General features: G+C 42.7%; 3 protein-coding genes across 4 annotated transcripts; 2 read left to right on the plus strand and 1 right to left on the minus strand.

Moving 5' to 3' along the window:
- Positions 1-2,117: 2,117 nt before the first annotated feature.
- Positions 2,118-6,653, minus strand: pck1 (phosphoenolpyruvate carboxykinase 1 (soluble)). Its single transcript, XM_071473048.1, has 10 exons — positions 6,552-6,653; positions 6,069-6,347; positions 5,414-5,598; positions 5,001-5,204; positions 4,561-4,748; positions 4,304-4,466; positions 3,973-4,197; positions 3,589-3,720; positions 3,394-3,489; positions 2,118-3,266 (listed from the first exon to the last, which is right to left on the minus strand). The coding sequence occupies exons 2-10, from the start codon at positions 6,290-6,292 to the stop codon at positions 2,809-2,811; spliced, it is 1,875 nt and encodes a 624-aa protein (XP_071329149.1). The 5' UTR covers positions 6,293-6,347; positions 6,552-6,653; the 3' UTR covers positions 2,118-2,808.
- A 7,766-nt stretch (positions 6,654-14,419) lies between these two features.
- Positions 14,420-18,160, plus strand: LOC139615251 (ciliary microtubule inner protein 1-like). 2 transcript variants are annotated; one of them, XM_071473059.1, is made up of 4 exons: positions 14,420-14,451; positions 15,530-15,611; positions 16,983-17,081; positions 17,162-18,160. In XM_071473059.1, the coding sequence occupies exons 1-4, from the start codon at positions 14,435-14,437 to the stop codon at positions 17,315-17,317; spliced, it is 354 nt and encodes a 117-aa protein (XP_071329160.1). In that variant the 5' UTR covers positions 14,420-14,434; the 3' UTR covers positions 17,318-18,160. The 2 variants fall into 2 exon arrangements, with proteins under 2 accessions (XP_071329160.1, XP_071329161.1); XM_071473060.1 differs by lacking the exon at positions 14,420-14,451 and adding an exon at positions 14,458-14,620.
- A 155-nt stretch (positions 18,161-18,315) lies between these two features.
- chmp4ba (charged multivesicular body protein 4Ba) lies at positions 18,316-27,516 on the plus strand. The gene is made up of 5 exons (XM_071473058.1): positions 18,316-18,665; positions 24,200-24,377; positions 24,622-24,736; positions 25,347-25,473; positions 25,576-27,516. The coding sequence occupies exons 1-5, from the start codon at positions 18,482-18,484 to the stop codon at positions 25,638-25,640; spliced, it is 669 nt and encodes a 222-aa protein (XP_071329159.1). The 5' UTR covers positions 18,316-18,481; the 3' UTR covers positions 25,641-27,516.
- Positions 27,517-27,564: the final 48 nt, after the last annotated feature.

Here is a 27,564-nt window from a genome sequence, read left to right on the forward strand (position 1 = left end):
CCAGACTCTAGTGGTCGTTAGAGGAACTGCAGATTTTAGCTCTTCACTGTATAGAAGACAGTTAAACTCAACACAAGTTCTTATTGAAGCCAGTGTTGTGTTATTCGAGTCCATTAGAGTCTAGTCGAGTCACACACATGATCATGAATATTACAAAGACCAAAAGTCTTAACTCATTGTTTTCACATGGTAGTGAATTCAGTGAAGTTTTCCTATCTTACAATAATCCATCCATCCATTCATCCCTCCATCCATCATTTTCTACCACTTATCCAGGATCAGGTCTTGGTGGCAGCAGGTCTGGGTCCCTCTCCCCAGCTCCTCCCAGAGGGCCCAGAGGTGGTTCCAGACAAGATGAGATATTTAATCCCTCCAGTGAGTTCTGGGTCCACCTGAGCTCTCCTACAAGCTGGATGTGCCTGGAGAACCTCCAGTGGGAGGCATCCAGCAGGATCCCGCTCAGATGCTTCAATCACCTGAACTCCACACAGAGAAGCAGCGGCTCCACTCTGAGCTCCCTCTGATGTCAGAGCTCCTCAGCCTGTCTCTGAGTCCAGACCCCCCCCAGAGGAAACTCAGCTGCTTGTATCTGTGAGTTCATTGTTTCAGTCTCTACCCAGAGCTCAGGACCACAGACGAGGGTCTGAACAAAGATCAACTGGTAAATCAAGAGCTTCATCTTCAGACTCAGCTCCATCTTCACAACGGTCCAGAACAACGTCCTCTTTACTGATGAGGCTGCTCCGCTCCACCTGTCAGTCTCCTGCTCCATCTCCCCTCACTGTGAACAGGACCCTGAGAGACTTCAGCTCCTTCACTTTGAGGAGAAACTTCATCCCAACATGAAGAGAGCAGTCCACTGATTTCCAGGCCTCAGACTCAGAGCTGCAGCTGCAGGTCCTGGTCTGACGAGGCCAACAGAACCACATCATCTGCTGATAGCAGGGAGGGGCTCCCTTCTGAGGCCCCCAAACTGGACTCACTCTGGATTTTCATAAAATTCTGCCAGTGCAATAAGAAGATATAAATCTTATTGAATTTATTCATAGATTCTTATTTGATTATATGAGTCTAAGATTGGAGGGAGGTTTTTTTTTTTACAGTGTGTGTGTTCTTGTTTGTTTTCTCTCATGTTCTTGTGGAACATACCTGTGTATTATTGTTATTATTGTTATTATTATTATTATTAGTAACATTATTTTTTAAAGATGACTAAAAGTAAATGTGCAGTCTCAAATATCTACTGTGGAAAATAAATTACTCTGGTGGCTCCAAATGTGTGAGTAGATCCTTTAGATTGACTCATCATCAGGCTTCAGATCTTTTTTTAATTCCCCAGGTTTAAAGTCAGAGTTTTAATATGTTCATATTCATTGGACGTCGTGCTCCACTGATCACTGCACATCCTTAAGGTCCAGGTGATGCAACATGTCAGTGAGCTGCTTGTGTCTCGTCTTCATGTGGTTCTGACAGAAAACCAGCAGCAGCGTGGTCCCCGGTGTCTGAACACACAGGACTCAGATCTCAGTGTCAAAAACAAGTGAGTGATGATTAACTTCAGTCCCGTCATTATCTTCACATCTTACACAACAGCTGCAGTGAACCATGGGACAGAAACATGTGGCGTCAGTCTGTGGTTCTGTGCTTTATAACATCAGGAGTGATTTCCTGCTCATGTCCTTATTCTGAACCAGTGAAACCAGTACAGTCATGGTATCAGTCCAGTGCAGCAATGACAGAAACACAACATCAACATCAACACAACATCATTTTAATGTAAATGAATCAAACACAGATGCTAACATCACCAAACACTGTCTTCATTTATAGTTTTGACTGAGGGACAATGAGAGGCAGGAGAAAATGAGAAAATGTTGTGTGTTTAAGAATCAAGAACGTTTGTTGCCCCATCACTGAGATGTTGAACCTTTTCTCCACACAGATCTGTTCATCCTCTGGTTCTCATCACTGTTAACATTTATCCAGATTTGCTGTTTGTTTACATTTATTTTGATAGGAGCTGAAAACTGAACATTTGGTGTCAGTTCCTCTGGAGAACGACCTGCAACTAAACTCTTAATAAAACAGCAACAAGAAAAATGAAACTGAATCAGTGATGAGTTCAAACATCTTTATTATTGTCTGCTCATCAGAGGCTCAAGATTACAAGAAAACAGAACCAGTAGAAACTAACACAGTATAAAAATAAATTAAGGCACAAAATACAACAGAAAACATATATTTCCCTCATGTTAGAGGTCATACATCACTGGTCCATGGAGCTGAGCTGGACTCATTCACTCTCTCTGTGCCAAACAAACTCGTGAGGACAGTGATTCATAATAACTTATTAAATAGCAGACTGTGGTCGTACAGTAGGACAATACAAACAGTTTAAATATGATGCTGTTGCAGTAGCATGTGAATGGACAGAAAGGAAAACTTCCTATTCAGATGAGCAGTGAACCATCTGATAAGAGGAATGTTTTTTTAAACCCTCCGTCTTCATGTGATTCACCTCAACATCTCCAGACAGATTTTAACAGAAAAATAATCTCAGACAGGAGACGATTTCCAGCTAACGAACAGTCGAATATAAAAACTATCAGAGGAACATGTCAATGCTCCACCTCAAATGAAAGAATCCTAAAAAATATGAGGACCCTCAGTAAAACAATGATGATATATTCTGAATTTACAAGATACTGCTTCTGATTTACTAAATCACTCTTCTAGAATTTCTGATGTGTTGTTCTAGGTCAACTAAAATTACAGTCAAGTTGTTCTACGTTCACCAACAGACCTGATTTACATCTGCTTCACCCTCTGATGCAGGAGGTCCAGCTGCCGGGCCATCTCATTGGGAAGGTCGTCATTCACCTGCATGTTGAAGTACTTCCTCACCTCCTCCACCTCCCTCTGCCAGAACTCCTGGTCCAGGGAGAACAGCTCATCCAGGTCCATGTCACCCCCCAGACCCTGGAGGTTCAGGGAGTCACCGCAAGGCAGGTATCCCACAGCGGAAGGCATGCCGCCGGCCTCACCATTCACCCGCCTGAACATCCAGTCCAGAACGCGGATGTTGTCGCCAAAGCCGGGCCAGAGGAAGCCAGTAGTGGGGCTCTTGCGGAACCAGTTGACATGGAAGATCTTTGGTAGCTTGGCACCGGGGTGGTCAGCCATGCTCAGCCAGTGAGAGAGGTACTGTCCGAAGTTGTAGCCGAAGAAGGGGCGCATGGCGAACGGGTCATGCATGATTACCTTGCCTGGAGAAAAGAAAGAAAGAGAGGATGGGTAAGTACCTGGGACATTAATGCAGTGATGGTGATGTTGGTTCAATGGTCTTCATGGTGACTATCAGACAAAGGTTCTTGTCGAGTGTCAGAAACTGACCTTTGTGTTCAGCTGCAGCGGTGGCCTCTGATCTCATGGCTGCTCCAACAAACACTCCATGCTGCCAGCTGAAAGCCTCGTACACCAGAGGGACACCTGACAGGATGCACAGTCACATTAGGTCTCCTCTCTCCCTCTTTCTCTCTCTTTCTCCCTCTCTCTCTATCTCTCTCAGTGTTCTAGTTTCCCTCTCACCTTCGGGTCTGCGGCCTCCGAAGATGATGGCCTCGATGGGGACTCCCTCTGGGGATTCCCACAGTGGGTCGATGATGGGGCACTGACCGGCCGGAGTGCAGAAACGAGAGTTGGGATGAGCACAGGGTTCACCTGCAGAGAGAGACGGGCAGGTGAGTTTGTGATGTTCTAAATGAGTCATTAAATGCTCCATGACTGTATTTCACTCACTTTTCACCCGTCATGACAATTTGATTTTTGAGTTTAGGTTTAAGAAAATTTAGTATCAACTATTTGAAAATTATTGATTGTAAACCTTCTTCTCTCATATTATAATCATAACTTTGACCATTGGCTGACTGTGGTTTCCTTTTCTTTTTCTTCAGTGATTAAAAAAACACCTACCATCCTCTGAGCTCCAGGGTTTGTTCTTCCAGGATGTGATGGTGACTTCCTGCAGCAGTGACTGATCCATTCCCTCCCAGTACACACCACCATCGCTGGTCTCTGCAACGTTGGTGAAGATGGTATTTTTGACAATGGTTGCCATGGCATTGGGGTTGGTTTTGGCTGAGGTTCCAGGTGCAACGCCGAAGAAGCCATTCTCTGGGTTGATGGCACGTAGGTTTCCTGATGAAGGGGAGAAGGTAGAGAAGGACTCAGTTTGTGTTGTTGTTTGTATCATTGTAGTTTTAATAACACTAAATTGGACTTCAAAAGCTCTTTCTTCTCTCACCTTGGTCATCAAACTTCATCCAGGCGATGTCGTCGCCCACGCACTCAACCTTCCAGCCTGGCAGTGTGGGACAGAGCATGGCCAGGTTTGTTTTCCCGCAGGCACTGGGGAAGGCTGCTGCCATGTACTTCTTCTCACCTGCAGGATTGGTGACGCCCAGGATCTGGACATGAGGAACATTTTCTTTGGTAAGTAAAAATGGATGGTGGAATTAATCCACAAATAATTTACTCATGCTTTTCTTTTGTTTTCAGTACCAGCATGTGCTCGGCCAGCCAGCCCTCCTCCTTGGCAATACGTGAGGCAATGCGCAGGGCGAAGCACTTCTTTCCCAACAGGGAGTTTCCTCCGTAACCACTGCCAAATGAGACAATCTGCCTGCGGTCCGGGATGTGGGCAATTAAGGTCTGCTCAGGGTTACAGGGCCAGTTGTTGACCAGTGGCTCTAAGGGAGGAATCAGGAAACAGGTTCATGTGAATCAATGGACAGTTTGTATTTGTAGGAAATAAAAAGCACATTAGTCAGACATAGTAACAGTAGCAGCAGCAGCAGCATTAACAATACTACAGGACTAAATGTATGACTAGTAACAGTAGTAGCAGTAGAAGGACAATAGTAGTACTTGTCCTTCTCAGTGGAGTATTTCTCTCCTGCTCAGTGAATATGAAGGTCATCAGGTTGATGTTGCTGACGTACTTTTGAGTGGCAGAGGACAGCCAACAGAGTGAAGACACCGGACAAACTCGCCGTTTCCCAGAGTGGATAGCACTGCCTTCCCCATCCTGGTCATGACCCTCATACTAGCCACCACGTAGGGGGAGTCGGTGAGCTCCACTCCAATCTTAGAGAGGGGGGAACCCACTGGGCCCATGCTGAAGGGAATCACATACATGGTTCGACCTGAGGGCAGAGTCACAGATGTTCACGTCAGAAATTATTTCATTTAAGTCACATGTCTCACCAACTTGACTTTTAATGTGAAAATCCATATTTACATCAGCAGTGTTAAATTACCTTCATGAGGCCTGATAAGATTAATACTGTGAGGTTACTGATGACTGATGATCGGTGAAGGTTCTACATTTCTGTTTTCACTGTCTCACTGGTACCTTTCATGCAGCCTGGGAACCGCTGAGTCATGGCTTTGTCAAACTCTTCCGGGGACATCCAGCGGCCCAGCTGGCTGACTCCGCCTTCCAGCGGCATGGGCACCGTGTCCCTCTGGTCCTGTGTCACAATCACCGTCTTACTCTCCACACGAGCCACATCCCTCGGGTCCGTCCTGGCCAACCAGCTGCAGGAGGAGGAAGAGGAAGATGAGGGAGGAGAAGGAGACAGATTTTTAGATTAAGATTTTAATTTCAATTTTGGTCATTTCACAGTTGAATTTAAATAATCTGTATGTTAGTTAGTTATGTTAGTTAGATGATACAGGCTTTAAGCTAGTGTGTTGGTTTTCCACCTGCAGCTGAGCAGGTCAGGACTGAACCAGCTGGTCTTACTGGTTTGTGAGAATGTAGAATTTTACCTGGTTGTGTATGTGAACAGTCGCTGATGTCTGACTAAAGCAAACTGTCTCTAACAACAACATGACATGAAACAGTACCAATGTCCAGTTGACTAAACAGCACAGTCAAAAATCCACCTATGACCTGGTGCTGAGCAGACCCGGGATCAGACGATCATGAACTCTTTTCTTTGTGGCCCGGTCTTCCACCAAAAACTAAAAACTACTACAACACTTGAAGCTAAGCCTCAACCCACCAGTTTTCATATTTACGCAGCTTCTTGATCATCCCCTGCTCCTCCAGCTGGGTCAGGATAGCACGGTTCTCCTCGTCGGAGCCATCGCAGATGTGCAGGGAGTCAGGCTGGCACAGAGTCACGTTGGCATCCACAAACTCCCTGATGGCTGGGCTGAGGGCACTGAGTTCGCCCTGCAGGATCTTAGGTACACTCTGGTTCTGGGACTGGAGCTGAGGAGGCATGATGTCTGGAGAGAGTGCAAGCCAAGAGAAAGAGAAGAAGAAGAAGAGAGAAAGCCTAGGAGAGGACAAAGACAGATGAGGAGGAGGAAGAAAAAATAAGGAGAAATAAAACACATCCTTCTGTTAACATCAGTTTCTTTGAGCTGTTAGATTCACCTCATTTAAAATCTTCAGCAAAAGAAGCTGCTGCAGGTTAGACACACTCTGGGTGATGCAACAACATCCCTGTGCAGACCCCCCCTCTCCCCATCCAGGTTACCTTCAGTAGTGAGTCTGCAGCAGGAGCCGTTAGCTTTGCTTCATGAGCTGAGCTGTGTCTGTTTCCTGTGGTCAGTTGTATCAGCTGGAGAGGGTTTGCTCTTTTTATACCCTGGGATGTCCCACAAGAGGAGGGAGGGGAGGAGGGAATGGAGGGAGGAGGGAAGGGATGAGAGGGAGGGGGGGGTTCTGGTTATTTACATGAACCTGTTGTTCCCAGCAGATCTGAAAAACACAGAGTTACAGCCTCTAGTGAATCATTAATCAGCTGTGGGACAACGTAACCAGTCCCCCCTGACCCAGGAGAGACAGACAGACCTGTCCTCAGCTCTGTGGACACCACCTGTCCCTGTAAGCTTCTACAGGTGAAGTCAGAGTGATGGTCTCTGATGTTCAGGTCTGTTTGTCAGAACCAGTTTGATGTGGATTCATCCAGATCCTCCTGCAGCCTAGATAAAATCAGAACTTTGATAAAAGCAATGAGATGTGTTCAGATCCGTCTCTGCATCAAGTTCTCTGGACAAAAATAAAAGTGAATTTAATGTTTTCATACTTTCCCTCTGAAACTCTCACAGAGTAAAGATAGAGCAGATAGATCAGATAGAGTAGATAGAGTAGAGTTAGAGCACATAGATCAGACAGAGTGACTGAATTCTTCTTGTCTCTCAGCTCAGACCTCAGCAGCCCTGACTCAGCCTCCTCTTCCTCTTGCTGCTGAACTTTGACCCACTTTGCTCAGTGATGTAAGTTCAGGGTTCGACACCATCAGACTGATGTGTGACGTGGGCAGCACCTCAGCAGACCTCCTTCCTATTGGCTGACGGATGGGGGCTCGCCCACATGTGGTCAGAGGTCAGCTAGGGGAATGTGTGTGTGTGTGTGTGTGTGTGTGTGTGTGTGTGTGTGTGTGTATGTGTTCAGCCTTTAAAGGTAAAGATCAGTGAACAGCTGTGATGATGAGTTGCACCTATTGTGTTGATTAAATTGACACAGTTTCCATAGACACATCATCATGTCTTTACTCATCATCATCATCATCATCATCATCAACATCATCATCATCACAGAGGTGACAGAGATAAAAGAAACATAAAAAGTAAAAGAATAATAAGAAAACAGTAGAAAACACTTTATAAAACAGATCATATTTAATTAAAGAGCTAAATTAAATGATTAAGTCATTAAAAGATTGATTGATTTATTGATTGATTGAGGGAGGAGAACGGAGCAGTTTTTAGCTTCTTTGAGAGACAGTCACAGTAAAGTGTTTAACTGATGCTGCTTCATGTCTGCTCCATTAAAAACTCCATTTAATATTTGGAAATTTGAATATTCAGATTTTTTTTTGTATATTAGATGATGATGTGACATTGCTGAGAACTCATCTTCCTCCTGTGGAGGTCGACTGATTATAAGAGAGAAAGAAAGAGAAAGAGAATAGATACTGTAAGCTGTGAGATTTGGGAGAAGTGGAAAATGTTTCTTTGCTTTGTACATATTGTGATGATTCAAGACTATAAACGTTTCCATGAACTGGAAAAAAAAGACAGATGTAAAAACAATTATTTAATGTTGATTTTCTAACATCTCAGTCAAAAGATTGAGAAAGAAGTTAAATTAGTGTTTATCTTGATTTACCTAATAATATAATTATACAGTACATGTAAGTTATTAATGAATTTTGTTGCAGACAACAGACAACCCTAACCCTAACCCTAACCCTGATCTCATTTACTTTCTTTATTTTTTGGCTGTTTTAAAATAAACTGTAGCATTATACATGTGTGCAGGACTCAGGAGTTTTAATTAATTGCTGCAGTGTGATTTAAATGTGGATATTTCTGTGGCAATGGTTTGAAATGCTGAAATCCAGCAGTAACTTCACAGGGTCTGATTTACTGCTGAGAAACATGCAGGCTAATGATACATAGAGTTACATAACAACCTCTGCTCAAGTGTTTTATGAACAATACTCTCCATTGTGCAACAGCCTGTTACAAACACTTTAACCTGCTGCTAAACTTTAATGAGACTTCATCACCTTTAGTTCTGTCACACTGAGAAACATGAAGAGCTGCAGATGACCAGGTGTGCGGATCAGGTTAGGGTTAGGGTTAGAGTGACAGTGGTGGTGATATGACAGAAATGACTGTTGACCTGTGGAGCAATTAGCAGCTAAAGAGCTTATGAGATAAGCTAATGAGCTGGAATAGTGTGTGTGAGATCTGAACATGTGTTTGTCTTACAATCAGCTGAGGAGACATGGTGCAACTCAGAGGAAGTCTGTGATGTGGAGACTATCAGACAACTCATGTTTAGATATCACAGTGTTATGTACAGCAGATGTTACTGAGGATGTTGTACTTCTATTTCACTCAGTTGTTCTCAGCCCAAACACAAAGTAGGACAAACTTTTCTGTTCTGTCTTCAACAGATGACACATTCTGCACTTAACTCAGTGTGACACAGGAATAAAAACTATCTTGTTATAGTGGAGCAACATCAAAATAACCTGCAGAGCAGCAAGCTGATGATTTAAAGAACAAAATGTTTCTGAAGACAGTTTGTGATGAGACTGGTCTTCTTCAGCTGGACTGGGGCCAGCTCTCAGAATCTCTACATGAATCTAAGGTGTTGAGTTCAGGTAACATCTGTGTTCCTGTTGTCAGATATCAGCCTTACTTTATCGTCTCCTAATCTTCAGTTGTATTGGAGTTGTTTTAAGTTACCACCAATTCAATTCAATTCAATTCAATTCAATTCAATTCAATTCAATTCAATTCAATTCAATTTTATTTGTATTGCGCCAAATCATAATCTACATTATCTCAAGGCTCTTTACAGGGTCAGGTCAAGACCTTACTTTGTTACAGAGAAAAACCCAACAGTTCCCACAAAGAGCAGCGCTTGGCGACAGGGGGGAGGAAAAACTCCCTTTAACAGGAAGAAACCTCCAACAGAACTGGGCTCAGGGTGGGGGGGTCTGCCTCGACCGGTTGGGTTTAGGAGGAGATAAAAAAGGGGGGGTGGGGGGAGGAGAGAGGAGAAAAGAGAGAGAGAGAGACCAGGAACAGCTGTGTAGGTAATGGTGTTATCAATAATAATGACAGGTAACAGTGGTTAATAGTAAAGATGAGTAGTGGTGGATCTGGATCCTGCTGCTCCAGAGGCAGAGAGACCTGCAGAATGAGGAGAGAGAGAGGGAGAGAGAGAAGAAGCACAAACTACGGGGGAGAGAAAAAAATACAAAGTTAATGCCATAAAGTAATCGAGAGAGAGAGAGAGAGAGAGAGCCCAGTGCATCATGGGAATCCCCCAGCAGTCTAGCTCTATAGCAGCATAACTAAGGGATGGGTCAGGACATACCCGAGCCAGCCCTAACTATAAGCTTTACTAAACAGGACAGTTTTAAGCCTGATCTTAAAGGTAGAGAGGGGGTCTGCCTCCTGAACCCACACTGGGAGCTGGTTCCACAGGAGAGGAGCCTGATAGCTGAAGGCTCTGCCCCCCATTCTACTCTTACAAACTCTGGGAACCAACCCAAACTGAATCTAACAGCAGCTAATATACACTATATTACACATTATATAAAGTTTAATGTAAACAGTTGAGCCTTTTGGCCACTGTGGTGCAAACAGGAAGCATAGTTATTATATATATAATACATAGTTATTATCAGAGTATTTCTCAAAGCAACATGTTTAAACAGTTACATGATCCTGAGTCTGTTCAGATCAGACTGATCCTCTGCAGGATCTGGAAGTCCCTGTTCAGTTGGTTGAACAGAAACCTACAGCAAAATGACTCAAGATAGTGGTCGACACCTGGTCCTGGTCCAACAGTCCACTGTGTGAGTGCGTGTGTGTGTGTTTGTGTGTGTGTGTCAGTTCATTTACGAGCTTTCTGGGACAAAAACACTGATAGTGCAGCGCTGACTGAACAACTTTCATAAATACAACTTGGTCAACAACAACTGATCATTATTTTGTGTGTGTGTGTGTGTGTGCTGATAGGGGTTATGTCTGCACTGTACATGTTGAACATGAGTTTATTAACTGTAAACTTCCACTGGATCACAGTATCAAACAGAAACCAGGTGTTGTGTTCACCTGGTCGTCTCCGTCCTTCCTGTTGATGGGTGTTTTGTTGGTCTGTACCGATGAACTGATTTGACACATCCACATGTTCAGACTTCCATTAATTCCAGTTCACACATATTGTATGAAAACTGCTGATATGTAGACTTAATGCTATGTGTTGTGTCTCATTGAAGGACTGAACTTTTTCTTCTTCCTACTGTTTTTCACCAAAACACCAAAACAAATTCCTCATATGTTGGAAACTTGGCAATAAACCAGATTCTGATCCTGAAAAGACACAGAACTGATTTAGATTCATTCCTCTATGAGCAATAACCCTAACCCTAATCCTTCATTTTAGTCCTCAGGCTTGTTTCATTTTCACGTCTCTGAAACTTAGCAGCAGAAACTTTTAATGTAGATGTGACAAACAGCTGCAGAGGCACTGCATGGACTGTATGGTGGTCAGGTGTACAGTGCTGGTTCTCAAACTGTGCTTATTAAAGGTTTGTTGTCCTGTCTTTCTTTTCAATGCTCAAGCTAACTAACTAACTAGCTAGCTAACTAGCATGCTCATGTAAAAACAAAAAATTTGGTGAGTTATACAATAGAGTTCTGCAGGAATGAGTCTCCCTGTGTCGCACAGACACTATAGGTAAATGTAAGCAGCAGTAGCTAACTATATAGTTTGTTTAATACACTTTACTTTCCTAGCTTCAGAGTTTCAGAATTAGATTGTGTTAAGTATCTACAGATGAACGCTAATGTTAGCTAGTTTCTAACTTTAGCCTAACTTAAGCCTGTAAACCATTGTCACTGCCACCAGATGTCCTATTACGTCACATTATGTAGCATCAAGTTATTGACAACGATGGAACTGATAAAGACACTGATGAAGCTGTAAAGACAATGAAGGAGCTGTAAAGACACTGGTTGAGCCATAAAGACACTGATGGAGCCATAAAGACATTGATAGAGCTGGTGAAGACACTGATGGAACCACTGATGGAATGACTTCAGTCATTTCACCAAAACCACCATCTATCTGTAACCTTAACAAAAGTGCTGTGGTGGTCTCTGGTAACAGTCCTGCACTGTGTACATCCACCCCAACCACCTCCATCATTGCCCTTGAACAAAATAAAGTCAGTGATTTAATCACCATCATAATATAGTGAATGTGTATGAAAACAGTTTAGATGTTTATGAACATAATTTACAGGGCACAGGGCTGAAAGATTCCTTTGATTCAGGTAGTTTGACTCATAAAAAGACTATGTCCAGTTTTGTCAGAGGAAGAGACAGTTTGACGAGTTCTATCTGTGAAGAGATAAATGTCAGATAACACAGGGTGTTTATGAAGAACAGACAGGCAATTAACAGAAAACATCAGTGACTGTGAGTTCATAAAATCAGTTCTGAAGAGAGAGTATATAACCAGAGGACAGAAGCCTAAAGACACTAGATGAAGAATGGAAGAGGTGATAACTTCTAAGGTAGGTAAGGCAGGTGGCACAGGGTGTGAATATCACAGATAAGACTGGGGTTGGATGAATGAGACCTGTGGGGAAACTCGATCAATAGCAGAATAAAGCTGGTTTACAACAGCAATACTTGAGAGATGCTCAGTATTCAGTATATTTACACCTCTACTCTCGTTGTGTTCTGTTTCCTCACATTTCAAAACCTGTTTGAATTACTGTGTGACGAAAAGCAGATGCTCAAAATTCAGTTTTGACATCAAGTCGGGTCCAAAAGTCAAAGTTCACTCTGTGAATGTCTGTGCCTCTTTGCCTGACGTCAGTCAACTATCGTCACTCAGATGAAATGCAGCATTTTTGTCTCCATGCTCAGATCAAGACCGGCTGACATGATAAACTAACTAGTCACTGCAGGCTGGACGCAGTTTTTCAGCTGCCTCCAAATACCCAGACTCCCTCCAAACTTCCAGCAGAGAACCTGGTGTTTGATGAGAGAACCCAAACTACAGGACATTCAGTCCTGTAACTGCTGCTATTATCTATGACCAGAGGGTCTGTGAGATGTGTAACTGACCATTATTTTAATTAAGTGTTAATCTAATTATTTTAGGATTACTTGATTAATCCAGAGCCCAATCCTCTGCGCCAGGTGAGTCCAATGTGTCTGCAGAAGACAGAGCAAGAAAAGACAGTAAAATGTTTTCTTCAGGGTTTAGTAAAAGTGTGTCATTGATCTGATCTGATCAGTGTGAGACTCTGTAACAAACAGCAGCTGCAGTTCAGCTCAGGAGGTTAAAGTACAAAGAGCACTGATGTAAAGCAGCACACCTGATAACACACCGGGGGGGGGGGGGGGGGTATGTAATAAGAACGGAAATGTTTCAGAACAAATTATACATTTACAAACAGAATCACAAACATAAATTGCATGTATACATTTAATAACTTCAAAGGAGCTGTTATTATTTCATTATTGTGTCACCTTTTCCAGTGTTTGTTTTTTTCTTTATAAATGGATGTGTTTTATTTTAATGCAAAGCAGCCATGACACATTTAATTATAAAACAAGTGAATGATGGAAAATAAGAGAAGTTGATTTATGTAGTAAACACATTAGTTCAACCTGTTGTCTAACAGTATATTGTGATGTAGGTGTTGAGGGTTCAACCTAAAACTCAGATTCTGAATCTAGATAAAAACACAGTGGTTCTAATGTTTGGTGATGGTGCTCTGTCTCTGGCCTGTAGGCTCCAGGTCTCCTGTGGTTCCTGTCCCCCTTCACTTCCTGGTTGGCAGAGACTGTGTCAGTGCAGCTGGTGCGCCCCCGGTCGTTCCCTCTCTCACTCATCTCTGCTTCTCCCTGTTTGCAATACAACTTATTTTGTTTGGTGACACACTCACACATCCACTCACCATATAGTTTCTATATGTTGTTTAATTTATGTGAATAAATATGAACGTTGTGTCTGAGCAGCTACAGTGTGACATGGAGCATCAACACAATGGCCTTGGTTAGAGCGCCACCCTGTGGATCTTTGATGTAATGCAGTTAAAAGCTAACATTTAAAACTACACAATGTGTGAGAGTACACTGTGTGTGTGAGTCTGTGTGAGTGTGTGTGTGGGTGAGTCTGTGTGTGTCAGTGTATGTGAGTCTGTGTGTGTGAGTCTGTGTGTGTGTGTGTGTGTGTGTGTGTGTGTCAGTGTGTGTGTGAGTCTACCATAGATGGCTGTGGTCCTATGACCTCTGAGTTCTCAGAGGTCATAGGACCACCGCTGGTCCTTCTGGAAGTTTCTCCATCTCCACAGGATCTGGAGCTCAGAGACCATCAGGGTCTTGTCTCCTTCTGCCTGGTATCTCAGTTAGTCCAGGTCCAGGTGCAGAAGAGTCCTGATTGTTCCAGACTTCTTCATGTCAGAATGATGGAGACCACTGAGCTCTGGAACCTTCACTGAGTCCTGTCTCTGAGCTCTGCAGCGGCTCCTTCTGCTCTGATCTGCATCGTCAGCTGTGACACCTGATGTAGACAGGTGTGTGTCCAATCAGCTGATTCACCACAGGTGGACTCCAGTCTGAAAGCTTCTGTCAATGTGATGCTTCAGTTTTTACTTCATAATGGTTACCATGGTGACCATTTTACTGTAGAGTCTTAGCATGCTAACACTTGCTAATTAGTACCTCATAGAGCTCTGCCAAGAACATGACTAAAAACACACAGCTGTCTGAGCTCCCTACGACCCTGCAGTGTTTCCATCTCACTGTCACCATGGTTACACACACAGGACAGAGAGAAGAGATATGTGTGTCAGGGAACCCTGTGTCCATGACAACAGTAAACAGGTCTGTCAGTGTGACTTACACACAGGTGAAACATTAGCTGGACAGAGAGAAAGAAGTGCCACACACACGCGCACACACACACACACACACACACACACTGGTCAAGACAGATGGCCGATTCAAAGCGAACATCTGAACCCTTCAACTTTGTGCATCAGGATGAAATCTGGTAAAAATCCTCTGACTTACATTTTCTCTGTTTGTGTTTGTGTCAGTCACTCTTCATGAAAACAGCTGAGTATTAACATGATATTTTCTATTATTGATTATGGGATTAATATCTATATTATTATTATCATGTTTAAAATGACACAATTCTGAATAGGTTCTGATTCTTTTTAAAACACAACATGTACAACACATCCTCTGTTACTGTATAATCTGTATGCGAGTCTTTCTGTGTGATCGTTGTATGATTATTGTTATAAATGTTACTGTTAGTATTGTTATCATCATCATCATCATCATCATCATCATCATCATTATTGTGTGTCTTTCTTCCTCCTCTCTCTTCTTGCTCTTTATCTTTTCTCACTGAACTCTTTATGTAACAATCTGCTCTATAAGAACTAAAGCTTTGTGAACTAACTCATCCTGTTATATCAACAGAAGTGTTTGTTTTAATGATAAGCTGAACCTGCTACAACAATAAAAACTGAATTATCTCATTATGAGACAAGAAATCTTTGTCATTAAATGAAAATTTAAATGATCTCTTTCATTTGATCAAATCCTCTCAGTCTGGATATTTGTTTTCATACTTGCAGCAGTCTTCTTCAGACATGTTCTCCAGCTCTTGTTCATGTTGAAGCCTCGTTTTAGTTCAGGTCCATTTGTTATTCTTTTTGACGACTGTAGCTCCCACAGTCTCTCTGCAGCTGGATCTTCAGCTTCCTGTAGTTTTTCCTCCTGTTTTAAATGAAGGTTAGAGGATGACGATGATGATGGTGGTGATGATGACGATGATGATGATGATAACGATGATGGTGATGATGATGATGATGCACGTGGTGAAGACATCTGTTTCATTTCTCTGTCAGAGATCATACAACACCTCAACTTGTGTGTGTGTGTGTAGGAAGGCACATGTAAAAGCTGAGAAGGATTCGGCTGAAGTCTGGCCCAACAGGTGGGGCTTCCTGACTGAGGTCTACAAGGAGGTACACACACACACACACGCGCGTAGCTAGACTGCAGTGTGTGGTGGAAATCTTTGAGAGCTGGAGTTCAGATGTCTCAGGCAGAAGTGATGAGCAGCACAGTCAGCATGTGAACCAGACTAATTTCCTCTGGGTGTCCTGTCTGACTGTGGGTATTTATTCCCAGGTATCAGATGGTGTCAACGTTTTACCACCCTACTCCAAATAAGGCTAAACTATAGTCTAAACATTCATGTGTGAAGATGCTATTGAACACCAAAATCTGCATTGTCACATGTTCTAAATCCAGGACATGCTCTAACCTAATAAATATTACACGTGTCTCATCCTTTAAATAACCTAACTCATCCATGATACTAACTAGGTCTGAACTAAGTTTATGCTTCCTTTCTATCTCCTTATCTCTAAGACCTTGGGTACCCCAGCTATGGAGGATAACAGTGGCTCCATCTAGACACAAACAGTCACAATAGAAGCTAAACAGTGAAACAATTCATAACAATGTGAAGGTTGTTATGGCCTGAACTGGAAAGAACACTGGAATTGAAGAAAATTTCCCACACAGTGGGGCAGAATTAAGAAAGAGAGAGTAACAGGCCACCATACTGAAGAACAGCACTAATCAGATGTTCTTTACTTTCTGGTCTTTGATGAATCACCTTGTTGTAATTTCGCTGCAATTGTACTTGTACTGTTACAGTGACAATAAAGCCAATCCAATCCAATCCAATCCAATCCAGTCAAGAGAAAAACTGTGATACACTGGTTGTGACCAGTGGTTCCCAGTCTGTGGCCTGCAGCCCACTTGTGGGCCATGAAGGTATTTAAGTCATTTGTAAAACAACACAATTTTTGGTGAAAAGATGTAATTATAAAATATAAAAATATAAATAATATTCTTAAATGTTTTAAAATGAAATTATCTTTAAAAACATAAAAATTTAGAAACAACTTTAATTGTTTTTCCTATCACTGTGATCAGAAAGTGACGCCGACTGGGCCACATCGTATTCTTGTTTACGATCTCAGTCTGATTGTGCACTGAAAAATCACATCCATGATAAAACTGAAGAATCAAGATGGATGGTTGGTTTTAAACTGGAAGAGTTCAGAGGAAAGACTCAGAGACAGATGATGAATCGACCAGTGATCTTTCTCCATTGAGTAGAAAAGAAAAACTGATCTTCTCTGTTTTCAGTTCAGTCCTGAATGTTTGATCATTATCATTAAAATGAAGTGCTCTGTGAAGACTTTAACTGACCTCCGTATTGTTATGGGGTCAGCCGGGGGCTACTGACATTTTTTAAATATTTAAGTGGAACATGAGTTGGAAAAGGTTGGCAACCACTGGTTTCCTCTGATGTGTTTCAGTGTGAGAGGGAGAGTGTGAAGCTGAAGAGAGCAGTCAGAGTGGAGCTGCCCCATCACCTGGCCCCCCCACCTGCAACCCCTCCAGAAAAATACATCCATGTATGACATCTATCTATCTATCTATCTATCTATCTATCTATCTATCTATCTATCTAACTGCCCTTGTTTTGTTCCTCCAGGTTGGCCCCTCCCCTCCAGTTCCTCAGACAACTCAGGCTCTGATTGGTTGGCGTTCAGGTCACTCACAACTTCAGCTGGAAAAGTTTGGCACTGTGCATTATGGGAGGTGTAGTTTTCTGAAGGAGCTGGGCTGGCCTCTTCACTCTTGCAGCTGAGTGGAGGTCTTGTCCCCTGTTACTCTGTTAAATGTGGATCAAAATGAAACAAGCACTGTGGGCCCTCTGTTGTGCTGTTACACACCTGTCCATCACACTAACATACAAATACACAAACAAAAACTTACATTGTGGACTGTTTAGATCAGGGGTCAGCAACCTTTTCTGTGTTAGGTGTCACTTTACAGAGAAGCAGACGGCAGGTTTGTTAACACAAGTATAAATTATGGTAGTTAGTTAGATTATCATTAGAAGACAGACCTTGTGTATTATTATAATAACAGAGCCATGGGCCAGTTATTAGGACATGATCCCCTCGTGTTCACAAACACAAAGGCATTTTCTCATGTAGGTTACTAAAAGCCAAATGTAGACTGGGCTTGTCATTTAGTGGAGTTCCTGTCTTCACACTGAACAATAGTTTTAGTCATTGCTGGATCCAGCTTCTACAATGTGAGGATTTGCCTTACTCTGTCATACATGGAGTGTTGTTCATGTCGCGTTTTAATATTTTTTAATACTTTATGATATCGAACTGACAAACTGAACAATCAGTTAAAGGAGAAAATAATGGATACTCAAGGAGAGATACTGGAAAAGTACAGCACTCAAGTAAATATACATAGTTACTGTCCACTGGAAACAATCAATCTTCTGAAATGAGACACATAACAGAGACAATACATACAAAATAAAATAAAAATATATAAAACGTAATACATAAGGAAGGACAATGAGATAAAGTATCCTGGTTATTTCCAAAAGGACAAAACAAAACTTTATACATGTGGGAGCCATAACAAACAGCTAAAACATAATGTTCTAGTTTCTACTGTTTCTACTGGTTCGCTGTTCCTCCGACCATGTACTGAGTCAGTGTTGTGCCTGAACTCTACTTTCTACTGTTATTCCGGCGCATTCGTGAAATCCCCGACAAACGTCTGTGTCTCACGCATGAGTCACGTCGTGGCGCTGACGTAATGACATCACGGGGCCTGTGTGGAAAAGCGGAAGAAGCGACAAAACAACAACAGCGGCGGAGCTTCCCGGCGCGGCGACGGTAGTTGACGAAAAGGACAACAGAGCAATTTAACGGTTATCCGTTCGGTATCACGAAGTGTGTACGGTTAATTCAGCCCCAATCGTTCGCATTTACTAACTAAAATGTCGTTATTCGGTAAGTTATTCGGCGGCGGTGGTAAGGGTGGGAAAGCGCCGACACCCCAGGAGGCTATCCAGCGACTCAGAGAGACCGAGGAGATGTTGGCCAAGAAACAGGAATTTCTAGAGAAGAAGATCGACCAGGAGCTGGTGACGGCGAAGAAGAACGGCACGAAAAACAAACGAGGTGAGGAAACGGTCCGAAACGGGGCCGGTTAACGAAACCGTCAAAGTGTAGTGAGTTAGTTGGTTAGCCCGCAGGCTAACACACCGAGGAACAGGGAAGTTTTCAGCTGACAGGCTGCTCACCTGAAGTCAGGGCTGACTCCATATTTAAATGTCTGTTCTGAGGACAGCAGTGTCAGTGCTGTAAATATATCCTTAAAGGAAGGACAAGTTTTAAACCGTGTCTGCTGGTTTTTAAAAATAATACATTGATTTCAGTTTCCCCAAAAAGGCCTAAGAAGTTATTAACAAGTCTTAAATTTTACCCTCAACGTCGTAAATGTTGTTTCCTGCTTCGTGTCGGCAGCTGTGTTCGTTATAACAGGTTTATTTGTCTGATTTTCAACAAATACTCTCTGGAAAATCTCAGTAGTTTTGACTGAACAGCGACCGGAACAGTTCAAAATAGTTGCCAATTCGTTTTTTGTTGATCAACTAATTAACTAATTGTGTCCGCCCTAATTGTTATATACTGCTGGGAAATAATGACAAAAATGTGATTTGAATATCAGTAAATTCATGCACTGGGGAAATAATTACACTTCATTTAGTCTCTGCTGCTTTTTATTGATAGTAATGATATCAAATTCTCTAAAAGTTTTCACATGTGTTTACCTAAACACTCATGGGTGAAACACAGAGACAATAACTCATTATAGTTACCATTAATATGGTGACTATAATTCAATTCAATTCAATTCAATTTTATTTGTATAGCGCCAAATCATAATATACATTATCTCAAGGCACTTTACAGGGTAAGGTCAAGACCTTACTTTGTTACAGAGAAAAACCCAACAGTTCCCACAACGAGCAAGCGCTTGGCGACAGGGGGGAGGAAAAACTCCCTTTTAACAGGAAGAAACCTCCAACAGAACCGGGCTCAGGGTGGCCGGCCGTCTGCCTCGACCGGTTGGGTTTAGGAGAAGATAGAAAGAGGGGGAGGGGGAGGAGAGGGGAGAGAAGAGAGAGAGAGAGAGAGAGAGACCAGGAACAGCTGTGTAGGTAATGGTGTTATCAATAATAATGATGACAGGTAACAGTGGTTAATAGTAAAGATGAGTAGTGGTGGATCTGGATCCTGCTGCTCCCGAGGCAGAGATACCTGCAGAATGAGGACAGAGAGAGGGAGAGAGAAATGGGACATAATGTTTCAGTAATACGGAGGTAATACGGAGGTTTTCAAAATATTTGACACTAAATATCGCTAAACTAGTGACACAGTCCTGTTTATCCTGTTGCTCCTTTGAGTTATATGGCTGCTACAAAATACTTTCATTAACAGTCAATCTGCCAATTATTTTTTCTAATAATAAATTGTCTGTTTTGTTTCTAAAATGACAATAAAGAGTGAAAAAAGCAAGTTATAATATCCCACAGACCAACAGTCCAAAATCCAGAAATATTCACTTTCCCATCATGTGTGACAAAGAAAAGCATCAAATCCACATAATATATCTTATAATGTATATTTAGGGCTGCAACTAATGACTTTTTCCTTTACCACTTTAGTGATTTATCAGACAATTATTTTCTCATCACATGGATTTATCATTTCATCGTCTATCCAAAAAAAAAGTCAACCAAACCCATCACAGTTTCCCACAACCCATGTTGACCTCTTCTTCATCTTTGTTTTGACAAATGTTCAGTTTACATCATATAAGACAGAGAATTACAGTAAATACTGTCACATGAGGAGCTGGAACCAGGAAGTGTTTGGCATTTCTGCTCAACAAGTGACTCAAACGATCAATTGATGATCAAAGTAGTTGCCTTTTTTTTTCTATTGACTAATTCATTAATCCCTGTTTACTTGCTTAACAACAGATGAAGCTGTGCTACCGGTATTTCCAGTTCCTTCTAAACATCTGCATAAAATATCTTCCTGTAATCTGTTGATTAGGTGGTGGAAAAAAAACTAAAATGGCTGCAGTGAATTATTATAATTATATATCATATAGTAGATAAATAACTATAATTGTATATCTCCTTCCCCAATTTTATGATGAGATCTAAAATTAAAAGTTTTATCATCAGTTATATTTTTCTTTTTAACCTTTCATACACCATGACATGCCTTTTTTATCTTGTACAGAGCAAGGTGACACATAATGTCTGACTGCTGTCTCAGGAAAGTCCCAACCTGTAAAACTGATTTAAAGTGTTTTTTTCATGGAGCAGATGTTTTGAGTCTTTGGGGGATTCTCTGAGTAACTTTTAAAAGTTTTTAAAAGTAAAACTTTGTGGGTTTTTCTCAGAATTTAGCTCTCTATCCCCCGTCTGTGTGGTATGAACTACTGGTACAGTTGATAATTTACACATGGAGTAACCTGTGATTCAGGTCAGATTTTAAATGAATAATTTTCTCTATGAAATATCAACATGATGTCAGGTCAGCTTATCTTCCATCTAACAAATACCTGTGAGAGGTGGAAACAGGACTGTCTGCAGGTTTGTGACTGATCACAATCAACAGATCAGGTTTAAGACGTTTTCTTTGAAGGCTGTGATGCCTCAGTGATGTCCTCAGTCTCAGCACCTTTCAGACCATTTGATATGATGCAGAAAGTCCAGTTTAAAGCCTTTTAGGCAGACAGACTCCACAGCAGTTTAGATGTTTGGAGTTAAACTCTGGAAAATGATGATGGCAGCAGGAAATTACTCCTCTGTCTCAAAACAACAGAATCATTACAATGCTGAGTGATCCAGCCTTTGTGGGCATGAATTCATTAGACTGAGCAATGCTGTGGCCACGTCCTGGTAATAAAAGAAGGACCTGATTTGTAGCAAACTGCCACAACCCGTCAACTGATAGTTTGAGTCCTGGTTTGGTTTTTTTTTAAAAAGTACAATGAAGAAAAATGCATGTGTTGAGTGAGCACAGTTCAGTTTTTTCTTGGGCATCAGTTGATTCTTATCCTCAACTTTTCTGGACATATATACTCATATACAGATATAGACAGATATAATCATTTGTGAATGCAGGTGATGTCATTATTCTTTATTATCCTATTGTTGTTATTATTATTATTATTATTATTATGGAGAACGTCTCCATATGAGGATCACAGCGAGCTGTAAATCATTTGTTAACAAATCTAGTTCTTGGTAGTTTGGAAGTGGAATTGAACCGTGTGATGGTTCTGGGAGCAGTCTGAATCCTGGATATGCTCTAGCCCCTCATGACTCCCCCACCCCCTCACGACTGACAGAGAGACACCAGGATTCCTCAGCATCATGCACATTATGTTCTTTCAGCTTCAGCTGGTGAAACTTTTACATCAGTGTTTCTGGGACACAACACTCGACCAGCGGATGAGAGCGAGACCAAGAACCTCATGAGAGTGGCAGGTGGTGTTAGTGGTTTGGAAGAGCCCACTATAACTGAGCCATGGCCCATAACTGTTGTGTTCTGTGTTTTATCTGCAGGTAAAGCTCCATGTTTTAACTTCTCCAGTGTTTCATCTGAAGTGTTGATCTCCATCAGAAGATATATTTGTGGTTTTAAGAACCAAAAACCATCTCAGTGTAGTTTTACATCTCCTCTCTCAAGCTTCTCTCTGGAGCTCTGGTAACAACAGGTCAGTGAGCCAATCAGAAGAGTGGATCAGAGACTCTCCTCTGATTGGCTGACTGTTTTTTGAGTGATCAAATAAAAATATAGCAGATTTCAGGTAAACACTCAGAGAATGAATGCAGCTCTGCAATCCAAATAATCTGATAATGATTTGTGTGATGTTGGGTAATGATGTTATCAGTCCAGGAATAGAGCCAAGCCATGATATAATCAGATGAAACTGGAACTGTCAGCTGCTGTCTGGCTCCTGGTGGACTAGACCATCCTCATACAGCGGATTGATAAAGGTGTGTGTGTGTGTGTGTGTGTGTGTGTGTGTGTGTGTGTGTGTGTGTGTGTGTGTGTGTGTGTGTGTGTGTGTGTGTGTGTGTGTGTGTGTGTGTGTGTGTGTGTGTGTGTGTGTGTGTGTGTGTGCGCGCGCGCGCGCGTGCGTGCGTGTGTGCGTGTGTGTATTTTGTTACCTATTTCCTGGTACAAACATTGACCTTGTTGGGGCCAGTAAACCTAGTCCTAATGAGGTGAACCACCATGTCTGAGGTACTAGTCAAGGTTGGGGGTCAGATGTAAGTTGAGGGTAGTTTAAAGTCATCGTTCCTGTTTCTGATGGTGAGGTTATGTGAGCTACTTGGATAGTCAGTGTGTTACCTGCAGTAGATGTGGGTTAGTGTGGAGAGGCAGCAGCAGTACCAGCACAGAGCTGAGGTGTACTCCTGCTGTGGACGGGGTCAGCCTGTCCAGAGCGGCCGGGGGGGGGGGGGGGTGCACAGGAACAAACACAGGAGGGAGCTCTGCTCATGGTAAAGTCTCTGTTACAGAGTCTAAATCCAGTAACAGGCTTTACTTAACTCTCCGCTCCTCCCATGTTCACTGTGGTTGAGAAATCATTTCAGTTACCTGCTGCTGCTCCAGGGGGCGACAGTGAGGAGGAAGGTCTTTAAAAAACCTGCTGAAACTAGGACTGAACCTCATCTGAATCTGTCATCTTCTAATCTTGATTCTTAATGAAAATGTAACACAGACACATGTACTGTACACACGTCGCTTCTTCATCAACACACACACGTGTGACATAGCAGCTTTAGGTCACACCTTGATGAGGTGATCTCCAGGCACAGTTCTGTGTCCTGGTTCAGTCTCTGGTGTCTTTACTGGTGTATAATATATTTAAATGAATAAAACACTGAGGCACGTTCACATTTTCAACCCACAGCTGCCTCTGGATTTCCAAACGTCTCACTGTTCCAGGTGGTTTGGACAAGACCAGACCAGTGTGAGCTTGATGTTTCCTCCAGAGACCAATAAGAGACAAAGCTGAAAGTGGCTGACTGCAGTGTGGTGATTTGTCTCACAGGATTTTATCAGATTAACAGAGTCCTGCTTCATTAGGACAAAAGTCTGGAGACACTCTGGCTTCGTTGCATGTGCTCATGTCATAGTGACATCATAGCAGCAATATGACACAAAACTGACATCTCGACTATAGTCTCTGTGTCCAGGCTGAATATGAACACAGACATGAAAAATATAAATATGTTTTTAACCATTTCAGCAGCTGCAGGCGGAGACAGAGGAGTTAAGATACATTTTCAAAATAAATCAGTTAGTTAAAAATGAAGAGAATTCCAACATTCAGGTAAACTGTAAACTCTCTGTAGACAGGTAGAGCTGCAGCAGCATCCACTGTGTCTCTGATGTCATTCAACATTCAGATAGTTCAGTGCAGCTCATCACAGATCCAGATCCTCAGGATTTAAAGGTTTTAAGCAGAGTTAGTGGTGGTCGGGTTTTAAAGATGTGGGATTAAGCCGGGGCAGAGTCAGACCTCTAACGTCCTCCTCCCCTCAGTCAGGACTGGGTGATTCGCAGTAGCAGCTGCCTCCTGAACTAACTCTGTCTCCCCCTCTCTTCCTGTCCAGCTGCTCTACAAGCCCTGAAGAGGAAAAAGCGCTACGAGAAGCAGCTGGCTCAGATTGATGGGACGTTGTCTACCATCGAGTTCCAGAGGGAGGCGCTGGAGAACGCCAACACCAACACAGAAGTGCTCAAGAACATGGGCTTTGCTGCCAAGGCCATGAAGGCTGCACACGAAAACATGTAAGGGACAAGTTACTGGTCGGATTTACTTTGTGTAGCTGAGGGGTCACAGATATTTATTCTGAGTTACTGTTTAAGAAGATCAGGTAAAACTATATAAAAGAATTCCTCAGCTGTCATTTACCTGTGAGTCTGTGATCTGCAGGTTGACAGAGACAAAGGGTCTAAATGGGACATTGTCCATCACTGGTTTACACTGGAACATTTACGTGTTGTCTCTCCTCTGTGTCCTCCTGTCTCACAGGGACATAGACAAAGTGGACGATTTGATGGCAGAGATCACAGAACAGCAGGAGGTGGCTCAGGAAATCTCAGACGTCATTTCCAGACCGGTCGGCTTCGGAGAAGAATTTGATGAGGTGAGGATGAAGGAGGACGAAGGACAACACGGCGTCAGCAGCTGTAAAACGTCCAGCCTGATGAAAGATGGATCCTGGTTACCTTATGACACTTCAGTAGGGAGTAGGGAGTCGAGATTCTGATGTAATGTGGCAGAGATTTTGTTCACTTTGTCTGGAGCTGCTGTGATTGGTCATTATAATCAATGATGTCAACATCAAGATTTTAAGTTGATGCATCGTTTCCCAGATGTTTCTTTATACAATCAATTAACCACTATATATTATATTAAACAGACACACACGTGCACACACACATACAGAGACACACACACACACACACACACACACACAGACATAAACATACACACGCGCACACACAAACACACACGCGCACAAACACATACAGAGACACACACAGAGACACAAACATACACACACACTTTTAAAACTGAAGTTATTCAGTGCTGCCTGTTGTTTGGAATCAGCCTCTGAGCTACTGCTGGTTTTTTAAAATAGTTTTCAGCTTGTTTTAGAAAACATCACTTCACCTGTGTGGTTATGGTTGTGTGTAAAGTCTGTCTGCAGAGCAGATTGTTGATTGTGGACTGGTCCTGATGTGTGTGTTCAGGATGAGCTGATGGCTGAGCTGGAGGAGCTGGAACAGGAAGAGCTGGACAACAAGCTTCTGGAGGTGGAAGGACCAGAAGACGTCCCTCTGCCCAGCGTACCATCTACATCACTACCATCCAGACCAGGTATCACAGGCCTCTGACATCCAATCACCTCATCTCACACAGACACAACAGTGAAATCTGCAGCAGAAGTCACATTTCTGATTTATTTCTGTTTGTTTTTAGCCAAGAAGAAGGAAGAAGAGGACGAAGATGACATGGCAGACCTTGAGGCCTGGGCAGCTAACTAAGCTAGCCTGCCCTGCTAGCTAGCTAGTGGCCTTCTCCCGTCTGTCTCTCTGCTCCCAGACTGGTCCCAGACACCTGGAGGAGAGACAGAGACTCTGGGCTGCTGAGCTGGCTGCTGGCATGCTGCTTAATGTCCCAACATCCAACCACACCCCAGCCCTCAAGTATGCATTTGTGCACACGTTTGCTGCCTCAGAATGAAGTGAACCAGGCTCCTCTCCTCTGATTAACATTACATTAAGAACCTCTCTGCTCCAGCTGCACACTCCTCTGTTTCTAAAGGGCATCGAGGATGGAAAGCAAACGTCATGCCCTAATCAGCCAGTGGTTCTGTTTGTTAAAGTGCCCTTTTTTTTAAAAAGAGTGCGTGAATGAGCAGGAGCGTGCAAGTGCATACTTTGAGGGATGGGTGTGTGGGGGAACAGGACGAGGCTTGTTTCTGGGAGGAATGTGAAGAATCATAGCTTTGTGGGAAACAAAAGCAAAACCAGAAAGATGACATGACTCAGCCATTTCTCTGCTTCCTGCTTTGTCACAATATCTCTGCTCTTATGAGGTGGTGACGACGGCTCCTCGTTCACTCCACCTCTGCTAATAGTTCTAAACATGTAGGACTTTCTCACTGAAGTTTCACTGTCAGATCACAACATGAGAACGTGAACATCCAGGGATCAGTCCCTCTGTCAGCCATATCTCCTGTCACAGTGCCCCTTTGCAACGTCTTGTTTACTCGTTCCTGAGGCCCTCTGGGTCTGAGCAGGTGAATTACTCCAATGTCACAGGAAGAAAGAAGGAGCTTTGGCTTGGTTTCCACTGATGGTTGGTTTCGATCAGTAACGTCTCTCTGTTGGAATCAACAGCTGAGACCAGTGGAGGCTGCAGCTGGAACAGGATGATCCATTCAGTGACGATGTTAGTGTCAGGTACACCCTCCTTTACCAAAGCAACTAATGGTTGTGTTAACCTGCTGGACTCTGATGGACCCTCAGTGCTTCCCAACATTTTTGTCTCGTGGACCTTTAAAATATGTCCGCTTGTCACAGAGAGTGGGAAAATGTCAACATTTTGCTACATTTCATGTGGTTTGAAGAGTTTCAGAGGTGAAACCTACAAATATTTATCTCTTTAAAATTGTCTTGTGACCCCTGAGATTTGGACCGCTGGTGAAGTCAGGAACTACGGCCTCAGTCCGTCAATATGTGGACTGAGTGAACTCCAGAAATCCAGTGAAGTCCCCCCTATCTGGGGTTATTTTGATTAGTAGAGATGTCAAAACCTCCCCAGATGTCACCCAAAGCCCCTGTTACTGATTTGAAATGTGGTGGTCCCCAACTCCTCCAGCACTGTGTCTGTGGTTTAACAGTGACGCCCTCTGAGAAAATCCTACATCAGTTGAAATTAAAGTGTGTGTGTGAGTGTGTGAAGTTTTTCTTTCGGCTGTGACCTCTGACCTCTGTGAATATTTAGTCAAACTGAGCTGGATTTTTCTTCTTCTGCTCTCCAATCACCTGTCGAATAAAATGGATTTAAACAAACATGAGACGTGTTCATGGTCAGGGTCGACCCAGAACCAAACAGCTGCTTCAGACTGTGATGTAAACATGTCTTAAATTGATTTAAAATAAGTTGATCAACCCACAGTCCTTCTGTTTAAAGCCAAACATACAGATGCAGTTTGCTTTTCTCTTTTCCTGTTTGAGCTCAAACATCACTAATGTTCTCACTGGACAGACACAGTGTGACTAGTTGCCGGTTCTGCTCAGAGCTGTACGGCTTGGACGGGGGAAGGCTTCCTGTGTGGCAGCCATGTTGCTCTGTGACTGTCGTCAGTGTGAGATTGTATACAGTTTGTCTTAATAAAGTTGGGATTCAATGCAAGTATCAGGTCTGTTGCATCTGTAAAAACAAGAGGAAATTTCCCTTTCA

Source organism: Trachinotus anak, unplaced genomic scaffold (assembly GCF_046630095.1).
Source record: "Trachinotus anak isolate AG129_WGS33_773 ecotype Australia unplaced genomic scaffold, CSIRO_AGI_Tana_v1 ptg000044l, whole genome shotgun sequence".
NCBI lineage: Eukaryota > Metazoa > Chordata > Actinopteri > Carangiformes > Carangidae > Trachinotus > Trachinotus anak.